This window comes from Camelus bactrianus, chromosome 5 (assembly GCF_048773025.1).
Source record: "Camelus bactrianus isolate YW-2024 breed Bactrian camel chromosome 5, ASM4877302v1, whole genome shotgun sequence".
NCBI lineage: Eukaryota > Metazoa > Chordata > Mammalia > Artiodactyla > Camelidae > Camelus > Camelus bactrianus.
In genome coordinates this window covers 38,250,913-38,265,642 of record NC_133543.1, presented here as the reverse complement: position 1 = coordinate 38,265,642, position 14,730 = coordinate 38,250,913, and the positions used below count along the sequence as shown (strand labels likewise).

Here is a 14,730-nt window from a genome sequence, read left to right as displayed (position 1 = left end):
GATTTATTATCACAATTGGGAAATACAGAAATATTCAGTCTTCTGAATGCATTTACATTGGGAGTTGTATTTACCAAAATTACTGGCAAAAAAAAACTTTAGGAAGAGATATAACTGTATTACCTTTGATCAAAGCAACCAGAAACTATGCTCGGCTCCTCCCCAATCCTTAATCTGCTAACGCCTCTCCCTCACAAATTCTCTATCATTTAAAGTTGTAATAAAGAATAGATCTGTCTATATTGGGCCTAATTCTATTTTACTTTGCTTTTAAAAGAAATCGATGAAATTTAGAAAGAGTGAGACCTAACAGCTTGTTGCTATGGACAGAGATTGCAAGTGTATTTGGTATCCATGATAAATAACTTAGTAAGGATACATTAGCCTAGCATATTTTTAAATGGGTAGATACACAAAATGATTTTACTTCGCTACAGTAAGTATTTATTGAGAAAATGTTATGTAATATGCTATGTTTATAATAAAAAAATGAATGAGGATACAGTTTTCTTCATAAAACTTAGAATAAAGTAAGGAAGTTAAAATTACTTTACAGGTAATTATGTGGGATGCAGATTGTGAATGCCATGAAAGAGGCAATGTTGGGGGTCCAGAAGAGAGCAGTGACACCTGGTACAGGCATCTAGGAAAGAAGACTTATCCAGGGGGTCCATTTCAGGTGAACTTTGATTGATTTTGACAGAACCAGGAACATTTTTGCAAGAAATTGAGAGCAAGAAATTGAAGGTCTCTAACACAGTCAAGATAACACAGTAACACTATGTTCACTTAGAAAATGATCATTTTTTTCTTTAAGAGATTTTTTTCTTTAAATAATCATTTGGTGTGGGATACATAATTCCTGAAGGAGAGTAAATAGATAGGAAGATGAAGAGGTAGTGTGAGGTCTGAACACTGACTGTCTGAAATGTCAGGCTTCTGAGTGCAGTTTTAGTTAGAATATTTATAAAAGAACTTAGGTTTACACTTCTGATAACTCTTGTATAACTATAAAATTAAGGATTTTTATAAAATAAATAGAAACAAACTACAAAATGAGTAGTTTTTGTTCTAAGAGTCAAATTTTGAGTGTTACTTTTATATAATAAGAAAATTTTCCAAAGTAAATTGCTGCTCTCAGGGTCAATACTGCCCTGACCAATGGTGCAGGTACTTCATCGTTTATCTTCAGCAGGTCTGTACTACTTGGTGCTGTGGTAACTCAGTTCTCTGATTTTTTTCTTTTGTGATTGTTGTAAATTCTTCATACATAACCATATACCTTGATGTCATTTGGTGTTCATGTGTTATTATATGTCTGTTATGGTCTGTAGGCTTGTAGTGAGTAAAGGGTGCACGTGTCTTTTTCACTGATGTCTATTTAAAGCACAAATTCATTAAATAACTTACTCATACAAAACTTATTTTCAGCTGAGATTTACCACTGCAAAAGAGAACTTTTTTTCTGTGTAACTGCTAAGAGAATCTAACATGAATATGATGGAATATGTAGGTTGATTGCTGTCATTTTGATGTTAGGAGACCCTGGTCTTAAAATTGCCATAAATGTGCTCATCAACACATATAGGTTAAAGGTTGTCATTGCAGGTGATTGGTTATCACTGGCAAGATTTTAAACACAAATGCAAACGTGCGTACTAAATTTAAATGGCAGTCTTAGGTTAAAAGAAAGTCATCTAAATGATCCAGAACATGACTGTATCCATTGTTTTTATATTGTTGTGGCAATGAAAGTACAAAATTTAAAATTTGACATATGGAACTTGAAGTTCTTCAATTTAAGAAACACAGAGCTGATAGAAAAGGCACATATTTCTTATTAACAGAGTATACCAAAAATTTTTTTCACTTTCTACGTTTTTAGCTTTATTTCACCACTTCTTGTTTGTTCCTGTATGTACTATTTAGAATAATCAAGTGAAATTCTTGAAGTTCCAGAATGCCATTCCTCTGTGGCATTGTACATTTGGTTCTTTCTGCCCAGAAAGCCCTGTCAAAAGAGGCAAACACATTTAGAAAAGAAAAGGAACTTGACTTGCAGGAAAGTTTGCAAGGGAGTCCAGGCTTTAAGAGGATTAGCTTCCTAAATTTAAAAATAAAACAGGTATTTTGAGGAAAAGATCCCCACAAGATTACCAAGGTTTTCAGGTTTACTATCTATATGTGTGTGGTAGAAATAGTACTTTGCTCACATTATCATGTCTATAAAGGGCATCAGTTATCCTTAGCCATTGTCATTGCAAAAGTCAGCAAATAAGTTGTTTTAGTTAAGTCAGTAGCTTAAAGAAGAGGTTCTGGTTTTCATTTATTTTGAGACTTAAAATGAGACAGGATAGCTTTGTGTTTTTGTTATCTGAATGTGTAAAGTTTTTTGTTTCTTGGTACTTTCATTTTCTTGCTTGTCCGTAATGGCAGCAGGGCAAATGTAATCTTTATTTCCACAGCTCAAATTTCCTTTCCCTCCTGGCAAGTGTCTACTTAACCATGAAAACCCATGGCAGATTTTCTATCCTCTGAGAAGCCTTTCAACCCTCCTCTGCCTTTAGTTCCCCATAGAGTAAAGAGTTTCCTTCTCTATGTTGCTATCTCTCCCTGAACATAAGGGATAGTGGTTCTTATACTGGATCCTAAGTACTTCTTTACATAACTCTCCTGTTAGATGAGTTGATTCTGAAGGGGGTCAGCACATCCCTGGGTGGTAGGAGAAAACAAATCTTAGAAGGTAATGCAACGTAGCGTGTTCTTAGGTGCTAGGGGAGGATTGAAAAATAGTGCACTAGATTTTAAATTTCTTGAAGGAAGAATCTGTGTCTTAATTATCTTAATTGTAACTTCAGTGCTTAGCCTGTTGTCCCTGTCCTCTCTTTGGTTGGCTTTCATAAATGTTAGCTAAATAATCAATTTGTTGAAGGTAAAGTTTATGTCTCTTGCACTTACATCATTTTTCATTCAGCCGTTATTTATTCTTTTAATAGAAAAAGCTCTACATATAAAGGTAGCATTTAATTTTTTCCTTAATTATCAGTTTATGTAAAATTACAATGCTGAATTACCTTAATTTAGGAATTTTAAATTGAACAATATTTTGTGCCATTAACATTCCGTGGAATCAACTGGTTGTCAGTGGAGAATGTTAAAGCTGGGTTAGGGCTGAGAAGGAGTCATCGTGCTTCAACATGGCATTTGGTGGTTTTGCCTACTTTTATGCTTCATCAAAGAGTTTGCAGTAGTGGTTGGGAGAGAGATTATCCTACATTAATTAGTGGGACCACTAAGGAAAGCTATGCATAAAATTATTGATAGATTCAAATAAAATCTATGTATCCGTTTCACCATTTCACAGACTTGGGTTCTCTGCCTTTATATAAAAATTCCTCTAACCTCCGAACAAACTAGTGGTTACCAGTGAGGAGAGGGAGTGGGGGAGGGGCAAAATAGGGGCAGAGGATTAATAGGTACAAGCTACTATGTATAAAATAAAGGATATATAGTACAACATGGAATATAGCCAATATTTTATAACTATAAATGGAATATAACCTTTAAAACTATGAATCACTATTGAACACCAGAAACTTGTATAATATTTTACATCAACAAAAGAAAATAAATAAATAAAAAAAATACATTAATTAAATGTTACCCTAAAAAAATTCCTTAAAGTTCAATTTTCCTTTTTAAAATAGAAAGTTCAACTTAAAACATGCCATGTCAATACATCAGTTATTTTCTCATTTTAAGAATTTGGGTGCTATTTAGCTCTTTTATTTCTTTTTAGTACTTTTTAAATGAAATGATGGTTCGGATTCATAGAAGTTAAATCATCCTGAAGTTTCATCTTTAAAGAATGCCTGCTCATGGGAGAACCTGACAGCTACATATAAAAGAATGAAATTAAAACATTCTCTAACACCATGTAGAAGAATAAACTCCAAACAGATTAAAGACCTAAATGTGAAATCAAATACTATAAAATTCCTAGAGGAAAGCATAGACAGAACAGTCTTTGAAATGAATCACAGTGATTTTTTTTAGATCTGTCTCCTAGAATAATGGAAATAAAAGCAAAAAATAAACAAATGGGACCTAATTAGACTTAAGAGCTTTGCACAGCGAAGGAAACCATAAACAAAATGAAAAGACAACTTACGGAATGGGAGAAAATATTTGTACATGATGCAACTGACAAGGGCTTAATTTCCAAAATACACAGGCACCTCATACACCTCAATATCAAAACAGCAAACAGCCCAATCAAAAAATGGGCAGAAAACCTAAACAGACATTTCTCCAAAGAAGATACACAGATGGCCAACAGGCACATGAAAAGATGCTCAACATCCCTAATCATTAGAGACATGCAAATTAAAAATACAGTGAGGTATCACCTCACACTGGTCAGACTGGCCATCATCAACAAGTCTACAAATAATAAATGCTAGAGAGAGCATGGGGAAAAAGGAACCCTCCTACACTGTTGATGGAAATGTGAATTGGTGCAGCCACTATGGAGAACAGTATAGACGTTCCTTAAAAAACTAAAAATAGACTTACCATATGATCCAGCAGTTCTACTCCTGGGCCTATATCAAGAGAAGACTCTAATTCAAAAAGATACATACACTCCAGTGTTCATAGCAGCACTATTTACAGTAGCCAAGGCATGAAAGCAACCGAAATTTTCATTGACAGATGATTCTTTTTTTTTTTTAACATTTTTTAATTGATTTACAGTCATTTTACAATGTGGTGTCAAATTCCAGTGTTCAGCACAATTTTTCAGTCATACATGGACATATACACACTCATTGTCACATTTTTTTCTCTGTGAGCTACCATAACATTTTGTGTATATTTCCCTGTGCTATACAGTATAATCTTGTTTATCTATTCTACAATTTTGAAATCCCAGTCTGTCCCTTCCCACCCTCTGCCCCCCGGCAACCACAAGTCTGTATTCTCTGTCTATGAGTCTATTTCTGTCCTGTATTTATGCTTTGTTTTTGTTTGTTTGTTTTTGTTTTTGTTTGTTTAGATTCCACATATGAGCGATCTCATATGGTATTTTTCTTTCTCTTTCTGGCTTACTTCACTTAGAATGACATTCTCCAGGAGCATCCATGTTGCTGCAAATGGCATTATGTTGTCGGTTTTTATGGCTGAGTAGTATTCCATTGTATAAATATACCACATCTTCTTTATCCAGTCACCTGTTGACGGACATTTAGGCTGTTTCCGTGTTTTGGCTATTGTAAATAGTGCTGCTATGAACATTGGGGTGCAGGTGTCATCCTGAAGTAGGGTTCCTTCTGGATACAAGCCCAGGAGTGGGATTCCTGGGTCATACGGTAAATCTATTCCTAGTCTTTTGAGGAATCTCCACACTGTTTTCCATAGTGGCTGCACCAAACTGCATTCCCACCAGCAGTGTAGGAGGGTTCCCCGTTGACAGATGATTGAATAAAGAAAGTGTGGTATGTATGTGTGTGTATACACACACACACACACTGGAATACTACTCAGCCATAAGAAAGAATGAAATAATGTCATTTACAACAACATGGATGGACCTAGAGATTATCATACTAAGTGAAACAGGTCAGAAAGAGAAAGGCAAATGTATATCACTTATATGTAAAATTTTTTTGAACGATAGGAATAAACTCATTTACAAAATAGAAACGACTCATAGACACAGAAAACAAATTTATGATTACCAGAGGGGTGGGAGAGGGATAAATTAGGAGTTTGGGATTGACACATACACACTACTTTATATAAAACAGATAAACAATTAGGTCATACTATATAGCACAGCGAACTATATTCAATATCTTGTAATAAACTATAATGGAAAAAAATCTGAAAAAGAATATGTATACGTGTGTATAACTGAATCACTTTGTCGTACACCAGAAATTAACACAACATTGTGAATCAACTATACTTCAGTTAAACAAAAAAAAGAATGCCTACTCAGACTCACAGATAAAGAGAACAGACTAGTGGTTACCGTCAGGGAAGGAGACAGGGGCAACATCGGGATGGGGGAGTGGAAAGTACTAACTATTGGGTATAAGATAGGCTGCAGGGATGTACCACACAGAGAACAGAGCCAATATTTTGTGATAACTGTAAATAGAGTGTAACCTTTTAAAATTGTATAAAAAATAAAGTTAAAAAAAGAATGTCTGCTCAATAAGTCATATTCTTAGAAAGGAATGGGCAAAATTATTTCCAGATTCTATGATTGTCCATTTACAAAGTCCAAGAAAATCAATGATCAAACTATTAAAAATGGTAAGAGTCGATCAAGGTTGTTGGATACAAGCTCAGTATACAAAAATAAGTGGTATGCTTTAATCACAACTATTTAGAAAGTGTAATAGAAAAGTCATTTTTAATAGTTACAAAAATTAAAAATAATCTAGGAATAAATAAACCTAACAAAGATATATAAGGAGTATGGAAAAAATAATAAATTCTTTGAAAGATATAAAGGGTTATAATACATATTTATACAAATATAAGTGGAGAGAGATACCAGGTTTATGGTGAAGGAACTTTACATTGTAAAGATTTAATTTTTCCATTAATAATGCATAAATTCAGTGTATTTCCAATTAAAAGCCCAATAGGACTTTTTTTTCAGAGAACTTGAAAATATTTTAATTTTAATATTAATATGGAAATGTGAAGGTATACGATAACATAGAGAGGGTACTTTCCCTGCCAGATTATCAAGGCATATTAACAAGCTGTAGTAAATAAATATATAGACTATTGCAGCAGGATGGAATCCAGAAATAAGCTCATGAACAGATAGCAGCTTGCTGTTAGAAAGACAGGCTATCAGGAATCAGTAGAAAAATGTTGTTCTGTTAAATAAATTTTCTGGGATAAGTGACTTTTTTAGCAGTATAAGTAAAATTTGATTCGGTTTCACACAGTACATGAAATTTCATTCCAAATAAATTAAGGAGCTAAACATGGGAGAGGGATAAAAAAGAAAACTTGAAACTATTAAACAGATATATTGGAGAATAGATTTAGGAGTTAAAGGATGGAGAATTTTTTTTTAAGTGTAAACCATAAAAGGTTGCTAAATTTAATTACAGGAACAGAAAACAACATACAGTAAAAGAAATCATAAACACATGTTAAAAGACAGTGACAGTTCTAGAGAAGGTATTTGCATAATGTAGACAAATGCTGTTCAGAATATGTAAAGAACTCCTACTTTTCCATGAAAAGAGACAAATGGCCCAGTGGAAAAAGAAAAATGGACAGACTATATGAAGAAGTTTACAGAAGAGGCAATCTGGGTGGCCAGCAAACAATGTGGGTGCTCGGAATTGCAAATAAGCACAGCAGTGAGAGATGATTTCTCCTGTGTGATACCAGGTGTTGCTTGGACAGTTCACATGTGTGAGCAAAGATGACATTCTGACATGCTGGTGAGGGAAAGGAGGATGGTAAATTGCCACAACCACTTTAGGGAATATTTGGCAATACTAATAAAATGGAAAATGCTTGTTCTATAGCCCAGGAAGTCCATATCTGTGACTAAGCCTAGAAGAATTGTTGTCATGTATGCCCTAAAATTTAGAATGATTATTACCCCAATCTTTGTAGGACTGGAAATAACCTAAATGTCTACCTGTATGGGGATGGATAAATCAAATACGCCATGTTAGTGTGATGGGTCTTTAATTAAAAGGAGTAAATGATCTGAAAGTATTAACACACGAAATTTAAAGATCTATAATGATTAACATTCATATCTATAGAGTTGGCTGTAGATGTATGTAAACAAATAAAAAATACACTTGAAGGACAGCAACATACGTACTCGGTTGTGGTGGTATGAAGGATGGATGTGAGTCTGGGACTTGGGGATGTTGGTAAAGGAAACTTCAGTGTTATCTATAACTATTTTTTAAATCCCAGAATCAAATTGACCAGTTGCTGATTGGTTTGAAATTTAAGTATGGATGTTTGTTTTATTTGTGCTTTTTTATATCTCTTACTAAGTTTAAGAAGAGCTTCTTTTAAATACCGTGGGATTTGAACTAGTATTTTCAAAGTAAGCTAAATTAAATTTTTATCTTAATTACTCTTGACACTAATGTACTGAAATGTAGAGTAATGAATGACATTTTTGTACTGTATTTTCAGTGATGCCAATTGGTGGAAAGGAGAAAATCACAGAGGAGTAGGACTCTTCCCATCTAATTTTGTAACAACTAATTTAAACATGGAATCTGAGGCAGGTAAGTTAAATCTTAGGGAAGGTTAAATCTATTAAAATATGTTAAACTTGAATATTATGGTTCAGTTTGGAGTATAAAGTAGATTGGCATTTAAGTCTTGTTTTAAATCATTTATTTGTAGGTAAATACAATTTAGCCTACCTCTTACCAAATTAAGGGATTAATTTATGCCAGGTCAATTCGAAGAGTTATTTTCTCATCATTATATTTTAAATTCTTTGAGTTAATGCACATACATATATATACAGTATAAAATAAGCTGTGATGACCATGTAAATATTTAAATCAACTTAATTATGGTTTAAGGGGCAGTTTATGTCTGTTCAGTACAAATAATATTTGTTTTATTTGTCACTGAAGCATAGTATTAAAGTGGATAGATGGCAGAATGAGGGTTGGGGGGGCCTGTTGACAAGTGCTGAGTGTGATTACAGAGATTAAGAGTACTCCTAAATTTTAGACTTTTCCTCACCTTGATTCGATTCTATGGAACTTGGGACAATAACAAAATAATGTAATCAAGACACTAGGTTCCTAGTTCAGATCTTCTGAACTTCACTCAGTTTTGCAGCCATAAACAGTTCCCCTCAGCAGCTGCCAGCCATACAGAGAAAGCTTCCATTTGCTAGGCAGGTGGGGAGGTGAGGCAAGCTGAGTGTAAAGAACAACTGATAATAATACTAATTATGGTGAGGATAAAAAAACTCAGTGGTGTTTAAGCACTCATTTATCAGATGTTGTGCAAAATCCTTTGCTTGCACTATGTCATTTAAGCCTCACAAGTGTATGAAATAGGTACTTTAGTTACCCCATTTTACAGATAAGGAAATTGAGGCTGAGGTTATGTGGCTAGTAGGTGACAGAGCCAGGATTCTAAAGTTAGCCAGTCTGCCATTAGAATGTACTTGTACTGACTCACTGCTGGACATTGCTGCTAATAACCCTTACTGTTCTAGAGAAAGAACTTCAACTGATAGCTCTATGCATTGTGTGTAACATCATCTTCATTTGGGTAGAGTGATGCATTCAGTTAAAATGAAGTTGAGAGAGATGAATACTGAGTACTCTGCCACTGTGTATACTTTTTATTCCTCTAGTCTGACTCTTTAAGTAGGTATGAAAATTGGAGACACTAGTTTTAGTAACATGATAGACCATGCTCAGGGAATCCTATTCTATAGCAGTTTCCCCTTGGCATAGGCTGGAAAGACTGAACTGCAGTTTTAAAAGTGAAAAATATTCTGGGTTTTCAGTAAATCCACATGTTATGCTGAGCTCTGTTCTTTAGGGCATATTTGAGAGTTAGCCAAATATTTGAAATAAGTGGCTCACTGTTGGGACTTAAAAATTATTTGGTTGTATAGATTTTTATTATAATTTGATTTGTATTAAAACTTACTTTATTAAAATATAGTACATTATAGTAGTGCTCCAGTGAGCATTTAAATAGTTTTCTGGATATGTATGTTTGTAAGTTATTTTTCAGCCTTCTCTTTATGAAAAGCTTTTTTATTTTGTGTTTGGTTAACTGTTACCAAAGTTGGGTTGAAATCAAGTGGTTTTTTTTTCTTTTTTTGTACATATAGAAAATAATTTTTATATTGTAAGGAAAGAGTGTAGAAGGAGTTCATAGATTAAACTCTGAAATTAGCTAACTAGATAATACGCTGTCTACTCTCTTATATATTTATTCATCCTAGTGGATAACTCGGTTTTCAGGAAAGTGCCTGTAATGACAGTTCCCATTAATATTGCTTACTTGTTCCACTAGAATGTAAGTTCCATCAGGGTGAAGATTCTTGTTCGTTTTATTCACTGGTGTATTTCCAATGCCTGAAACAATGCCTGGCGCAAGTAAGGGCTAAATAGATAGTTGTGGCGTGAATAAATGAACACATGTAATAATATATACTGCTTATGAAATGTGATAATTATTTAAAGGATTTCCATTTTTTTCTTATGTATAATCACAGACTACTTATAAATTAATGACTAAAATACCAAAGTAAATGCTGAGGAACTTAAAAGTTTACTTTGTTTCCATAGCAGCTGTGGACAAATTGAATATAATTGACGAGGAGGAGGAGGAGGAGGAAATTAAGAAATCAGAGCCTGAGGCTGTTTATATAGATGAGGTAGAGTCCTTCTTTTGTTTAATAGTTACACTGTCAAGACTTTTAAAATGTATTATTCTTGAGAATGTTTGGAAAGAGTAATTTTTATATTCACTGAAATGAAAACTCTTTGTAAAGTGTCCTGTTACTTTTTTAGGATAAGATGGATAGAGCTCTGCAGGTACTGCAGAGTATAGATCCAACAGATTCAAAACCAGACTCCCAAGACCTCTTGGACTTAGAAGGTACTAAGTGAATATCAGGGATTACTTTAATGTCATTCAATGTTTTAGCTATTTTATAATGTCTTAAATTTCTTCCACCTTGGGTTGCTTACAGAGATTAGAATCTCTGGTGGGAATAGACTAGTACAGTAAAATAGTAAACATATTACTTGGAAGGTGTTGCTATTAAATCTGCCTATCCTGTTCACCGAGGAAGTCTTTGCTTTTTAGTGTAAGCACACTAGAGAAATTTGCAGTCCCCAAAAGGACAAAATAAGAAATAACAGCATATTAAATTAATTGAGTCAAAATGTTAGGAATTCTTATTCCTCTATTAATTCTCTTGTATCATAATTTTAAAGGTCAGAATTATACATGATCTTTGTTAACTTTGTAATGTAGGCATTTGATGCAAGCTGATGTGTCTTTTTAGTCTTCAAGAAATTTGAAGGAATTAAGGCAAATGTTTTTATGATTTTTAAAAAATCCATTGGAAGAAAAATCTCTGTGATAAATGAATAAATGCTGTTAAATTTTTTTTTATAGAAGAAAGGATACAGAATATTGTGCTATTCATTGTATCATTGTTTACATTTGGAGAAATACAAAATGTTTAATTTTGAAATGGCTTAAATAAATGAAAAGTGTTCATATTCAATCTATACATAATTACATATTTTATATACTGTGACTCAAGTTCATTTTACTTTAGCTAATAATAGTTTTCTAGGTATTTTTAAGATTTTTGAGATAACTCCAAATTTCACAGTCTGTTAGCTTAGTACTCCCAGAGAACATGGTGAGATTTCTGTTCTGATTTTGACTTTGCCTTGGTCACATGGTATTAATATTGGTGCTGAATAGTATTAAAGTTAGGTCTTTTATAGTCCTTTCTTTAGCATTAGCTTAATTTTCTTTGTATTTTGCATGGTGTTACATATTGGTGCTCTATTGTTAAAAATGTTTGAAACTGACTTCAAATGATTTTTTGTTTCAAGATTTTAAAATATTTTTGTGTTTACAGATATCTGCCAACAGATGGGTCCAATGATAGATGAAAAACTTGAAGAGATTGATAGGTGAGATTCTTTGTGCAGGAAATAACAAGTATAGTTTTCTTTTGTTTACTTGTTTTTGTCAGAACTTTAAGCTAGGGAGTTTTTGTGGAACTGTTCACTCTTTTGAAATTGTTTCCCACTTTCTAAAAATCTTACAAACTAATAGCAGAATGGTACTTTCAGTTTCGGTGGCAATTTTTTTTTATGGCAGTACAGTAGAATGCTGGACCCATGTGCTTATGGTGCCAGTCTTCATTTTCTTACTTGGCCTAGAGCTGAGGAATAATGAGTAATGAAGAATAAAGTTGAATAGAGCACAAAATGAGATTAGGGATCTTAGGCAAGCATTGTCTTGTTACATAATAAGAAGTAGTATTTGTAAAACTTTTTTTTCTTAACGGTATTTTGGATTTTTGGGGGGGGATAATTAGGTTTATTGATTGATAAATGTACTGGGTGGGGACTGAACCCAGGACCTCGTGCATGCTAAGCATGTGCTCTGCCTCTGAACTATACTCTACCCCTTAGTATTTGTAAAACTTTCAAATGGAGCTAAATCCAGTGTACACACCTTCTCTTCTCATTTTTCTTCCTTGTATTTCTGTTATCCTTTTAATTTTATTATCTCATCTATCCTACTCTTCCTTAGAAATAGCAGCACTGAGGAATAGATTGTCTAGGGTTTTGAGCTTTTAACTTAGTTTTGCCCCCTTTTCTTATTCCTCAGAGCTTTCTGTATGAGGTCAGAGGGAGCAGCCATAGTGAATAGCCGTCAAGGGATACGGCTTTAGTGTTCCATCATCATCCCCTTCTAGATTCTGTTCATTGAGCTTCTGTACAGAAGAGCACAAGAAGAACAGAAACTACTTTACTTATCTGCTTTTAGCATACAGGAGTAGTAGCTGTAAGATTTTTTTCTGGGCATTGAAGATTATAATCTTTGTTTCATAGGACATTTTCTACAGAGATGAAAATAAATCCCTGTCACAACAAATGAAATGATGGTGGTAGTTTCATCCTGTTTTTTGGGTCTTATTTTGGAGAGCATTGACTATCCTTTTGTACATCTATTACTTTGGTTTCAGTGCAGGCATGTTAATGGCTAGTGTACAATCAAATGGAAAAAGATTAAAAAGAAAAATGGTCAATATTATCTTAAGTGTGGCTAGGGGTGCATGAACCTAAAAATATTCCATATCATTTAACCCAGCGATTTCAGACCCATACTAAATACACAGGGATACATGCAAAGATTTAGCTCTTAGATTATTCTTCACAGTGTTACTTATAAAAACAAACGAGAGTAAAATGTCTTTCAGCGTGGGATTGGTTTTTAAAAAATTACACATCCAAACATTCTGACATTCTACAATAAAAAGTATTGTCATTGATAAATCTCTATTGACCTGAAAGATGTTACGCTATATGGTAAAAAAGCAGAAGATATGACAATTAATTTTATGTTTGTTGATAAAAATGAGTATCTTCAGAGGAAAAGGTCTAGAACAATTAAAAATCAGAGGGATTATTTCTGCTTGAGTTAATTTTTTGAGTGAGTAACCAGTTCTCTCTTCAATTTCAGTTTCTGAATAGGGCATCCGGCATTTTCTGTTCCATGGTCACTGACTGCAGATGCAGCTCCTGTTCCAGAAAATGCTTGCTGTTCTTCATAAAGTGTTTATTGACTATTTACCCTTATCAACCATTCAGAGATGAATAAAATAGTATTTCTTCCCTTGAATGGTTCATCATCAGTTTGTTTTTCTATCTAATAAGAAAAACAACTTTACTGCCAGAGTATTAAATTTTACATTTCATTTCTGTCTGTCATTGTATACAATGAAATTTGGTAGCATTTATCACACTAGGAAATTATAATTGGTAAACATGTGTGTTGACTCCCAAAAAGTGTAGATAGAGTTATTGAAGAGAGACTCATAGTCTGAAGTTAACTATGTTCCAGGCTGTTCCAACCTTCTTTCCTACCACCTTCTTAACATCATTTTCTGCTGCCTTGATCAGATTGCCCTTTTCGTTCTTCCCTCATATACCCTTCTTGTTCCTTTTTGCCTGCCTTAATTCACACTGTCCCACTAACCTGACATAGGCTTAATTTTACACTTGGCCTATCCATCCTTCCTCAGCTGCCAGTTTAAGTCCCAGCTTCTCTATAAAACCTCTTGGTCAAATTAATCTCTTCTAAAGTCTTCTGTTCTTGCCTATTTCATTTTGCATTCAGTTATCATTTGTTACTTTTCAAGTTCTTAGCTTTGTCTTCTTAATAGATTTCAGTCTTTCTGAAGGAGTGAACCATACCTTCTGCCTAATTACTCTGTCCCAGGATAGTGTTGGGCATAGTTCAGTAAAAATTTGTTATTGCTTTGGGATTATGTGTCAAATTCTTGAAAGTGATCTCAAATGTGTGCAGTGGTCCTGCCCTTTTGTGTTATCCTGGCGTTTCCTCAGTATACTGGGTTATGTGGGCCAGTTAATTCTTAGTCACACATTTGTTAGCATGCACACTCATTTCTGAAGCTTCCTATGTGATTTACAGCTGATATGTCTGAAAACAGTTTGACCTCCTTTATACAGTCACACATGGGAAAGCGGCAACAGCACTTTTTGTTTGTCTCAGACCTAACAGACTGATAGAGGAAAGGTGACAAGTCCTGATAGGACTCAGTCCAGGTCATACATTTGGTAACCCTGTGTCTGGATGCCTGCTGTTGTCTCTTACCTCTTGAGTCTCTCTGTGTTTATATAAAAAGAACTACATTCAGTAAATAACTTATGAGTGCTTAGGCCAGATAAAGTGGCCATTTAACTTTTATGAACTTGTCAGTTACAAAGGGAGTTCTTTATTACTCCTAAGGGAACAGGCAAAACTGTACCAAGTCAAAAGGATTTGCGTTGAAGTTCCTTGGGCAGATTTGAAGATGCAGATTTGAAAATGTTCTTATTTGGACCTGGCTTCACTCACTTTTTCAAAAGAAACCAATGAACAAGCAGTAGAGACTTATTAATACATACATTGTTTTCC

General features: G+C 34.0%; 1 protein-coding gene across 2 annotated transcripts in view; it reads left to right on the top strand.

Annotated features, from left to right (window-relative positions):
• The window catches only part of STAM2 (signal transducing adaptor molecule 2), a 44,704-nt gene that overhangs the window by 20,141 nt on the left and 9,833 nt on the right, over positions 1-14,730 (top strand). Inside the window, exons 8-11 of one of the 2 annotated variants that reach the window (XM_010967869.3) lie at positions 8,200-8,294; positions 10,344-10,429; positions 10,566-10,653; positions 11,657-11,711. In XM_010967869.3, coding sequence (XP_010966171.2) covers positions 8,200-8,294; positions 10,344-10,429; positions 10,566-10,653; positions 11,657-11,711 — 324 coding nt within the window. Of the gene's footprint in view, positions 1-8,199; positions 8,295-10,340; positions 10,430-10,565; positions 10,654-11,656; positions 11,712-14,730 lie in introns of both variants that reach the window. The other variant, XM_010967868.3, reaches the window with a different exon arrangement.